This window comes from Rhinolophus sinicus, chromosome 3, assembly GCF_057876585.1.
Source record: "Rhinolophus sinicus isolate RSI-liver-muscle chromosome 3, RSI-T2T, whole genome shotgun sequence".
Taxonomy (NCBI): Eukaryota; Metazoa; Chordata; class Mammalia; order Chiroptera; family Rhinolophidae; genus Rhinolophus; species Rhinolophus sinicus.
Window position 1 is genome coordinate 121,359,816 of NC_142503.1, and position 2,890 is coordinate 121,362,705.

The 2,890-nt window shown below is 35.4% G+C and overlaps 1 protein-coding gene across 1 annotated transcript; it reads left to right on the plus strand.

The window, feature by feature from the left end:
* The first annotated feature begins 470 nt into the window (after window positions 1–470).
* Window positions 471–1,493, plus strand: GPR33 (G protein-coupled receptor 33). Its single transcript, XM_019754529.3, is given in 1 exon segment — window positions 471–1,493. A coding segment is annotated over 1 exon segment (1,023 nt).
* The last annotated feature ends 1,397 nt before the right edge of the window (window positions 1,494–2,890 follow it).

Below are 2,890 nucleotides of genomic sequence, written 5' to 3' on the forward strand. Positions count from 1 at the left end.
AGCTCCCCATGATTACTAATTTACAGCAGTTGTTGTTACTTTGATTATTCAATTTCATTAGCAATGTTTGCCCTGACCAAGTCTTAGTCAAGTAAAACTGATTCTACATTGCCTCATTAAAGAAGTTGTGCCCATCAAGAAGGGTTCGACTTCTGGTTAACGTCTAAATAGAAGATTTTTAACCACCTAAATTGATTACTTAACAAAGTCAAAACATCCATTTCACATTCGTTTCGTTTGTAGTATTTCCTTTTTTGATGCTCCGATAAATCCGTTATTAATTCCTCGTACAAAATGAAAATACAGACCTTAGGGGAAATACCTGATTTCTGTTCTTGTAGAAATATTATGCTTGCCATATTGTCAGGTTGACTGTTACTATGCAAACATTACTATTTTAATTTCTATGTTTAACCTTTCTTTTGCTTCTTTTTTGTTGTTATTTTTAGTTTCTCACTCCACGAGTAATTATGGATCTGATTAACTCAACTGGTTACCTGCTCAATGGCTCTACCTTAGTAAGAAACACTCCTCACATTCCAGCTTCTGCCACAAAAATGATCATTGTCCTTTTTTTGTTCACATCATTTATAATTGGTACTATTACCAATGGTTTCTACCTATGGGTGCTAAAATTCAAGATGAAAAAGACTGTCAATACTCTATTATTTTTTCATCTCATTCTCTCATATTTTATTTCAACATTGATTCTCCCATTTTTAGCCATCTCCTCCCTTCAGAACAATCACTGGAGTTTTGGAACTATCATGTGCAAGGTCTTCACTAGCATTTTGTATGCAGGAATGTTTGCCTCTGTTTTCTTCCTCTCGGCCATCAGTGTTGATCGTTACCTTGTCACTCTTCACCCAGTGTGGTCACAGCTGCACCGAACCCCACGCTGGGCTTCCAGCGTCATCCTGGGAGTCTGGGTCTCTGCCATTGCCCTCGGCATACCCTATCTGGTTTTCAGGGAGACACATGATGACCATAATGGAACAGTGACCTGCCAAAATAACTACGCTGTGTCTACTAACGGGGAAAGCAAAAATATGCAAACATTAAAGAAATGGATTCACGTAGCCTGTTTCATCAGCCGCTTTTTGCTGGGCTTCCTTCTGCCTTTCTCCATCATCACCTTTTGTTATCGAAGAGTAGCCAACAAGATGAAAGAGAGGAGCTTAGTTAAATCCCACAAGCCCTTCAAAGTCATGATGACTGCCATTATCTCTTTTTTTGTGTGTTGGATGCCCTACTATGTATACCAGGGTTTAATTCTCACTAAGAACCAATCACTGCTTTCACAGTTGACGCTGATACTTGCCGTGATAACTACTTCTTTCAATACTGTCTTTTCTCCCACACTCTATCTATTTATTGGGGAGAACTTCAAAAAGGTTTTCAAGAAGTCCATTCTTGCTCTGTTTGAGTCAACATTCAATGAAGATTATTCTGCAGAAAGGACACAAAACCGAAATTAAGATTTCTACATTTAAATTTAGGGTCCCAGAGCAAACATGAACTCTTAGTTACATCACCAGGTATATATCCTCTGATTTTGTATAATATAGTCCCTGTATTAGAGAGATATTGAGGCTGTATACTATAGTTAGATCTATGAATATTATTAAAAAGGCTGAAAGAAAGTAAGCAACAGGTGATGTTACAAATGTAATTTTTCCCCTTTTTTTATTGTGGTAAAATATATACAGTTGACCCTCAAACAACACGGTTTAGACTGTGCAGGTCCACTGATAGGCAGATCTTTTTTCAATAAATACATACAGCACTGTTAATGTATTTCCTCTTATGATTTTCTCAGTAGCATTTTCTTTTCTCTAGCTTACTGTATTGTAAGAATAGAGTATATAATACATATAACATTCAAATATAGTTAGTGTTAATCGACTATGTTATGGTAAAGCTTTGGGACAACAGTAGGCTATTAGTAGTTAAGTTTTTTGGAAAGTCAAAAGTTATACATGAATTTTTTGCTGCAAGAGGAGTCAGCAACCCTAGCCCCCGTGTTGTCCAAGCATCAACTATATAACAAAATTTGCCATTTTCACCATTTTTAAGTCTAACTTTCAGTGGCATTAACTACACTGACGATGTTTGCAACCATTATCACTATCTACTTCCAGAATTTTTTATCACCCCAAAGAGAAAATCTGTACCCATTAAGCCATAACTCTTCATTCCCCCTTCCCCTACCCCCTCACATAAACTCCATTCTACTTTCTGTCTCTATGAATTTGCCTATTCTAGATATTGCACATGAGTAGAATCCTATACTATTTTTCCTTTTGTGTGTGGCTTATTTTCCTTAGCATAATATTTTTAAGGTTCATCCATGTCATTAATATGTATCGGAACTTCATCTTTTGCTTGAGTAATATTTCATTGCATGTATATACCATGTTTTGTTTATCCAATCTTCTCTTGAGGGATATCTGAGTTTTTTCTACCTGTTCTCTACTGTGAACACTGTTGTACAAGTATCTGTTTGAGTCCTGCTTTTCAATTATTCTGAATCATTTTTAATTACTGAGTCATATGCTAATTCTGTTTAACTTTTACACAGCAGTTTTATCATGTTACATTCCTACCAGCGATGTACAAAAGTTCCAATTTCTCCACTTATTATTTATTTGATATTTTGTTACTTTATTATTATTATTCTCCACTTATTATATTCCTTTTTAACGTACAGCCATCCTAGTCAATGTGAAATGGTGCAAATGTAATTCTTTTCTTTTTTTTTTAATTAAAGTTTATTGCGGTGACAATTGTTAGTAAAGTTACATCATACATTTCAGGTGTACAATTCTGTATTACATCATCTATAAATCCCATTGTGTGTTCACCACCCAGAATCAGTTCTCCTTTCATC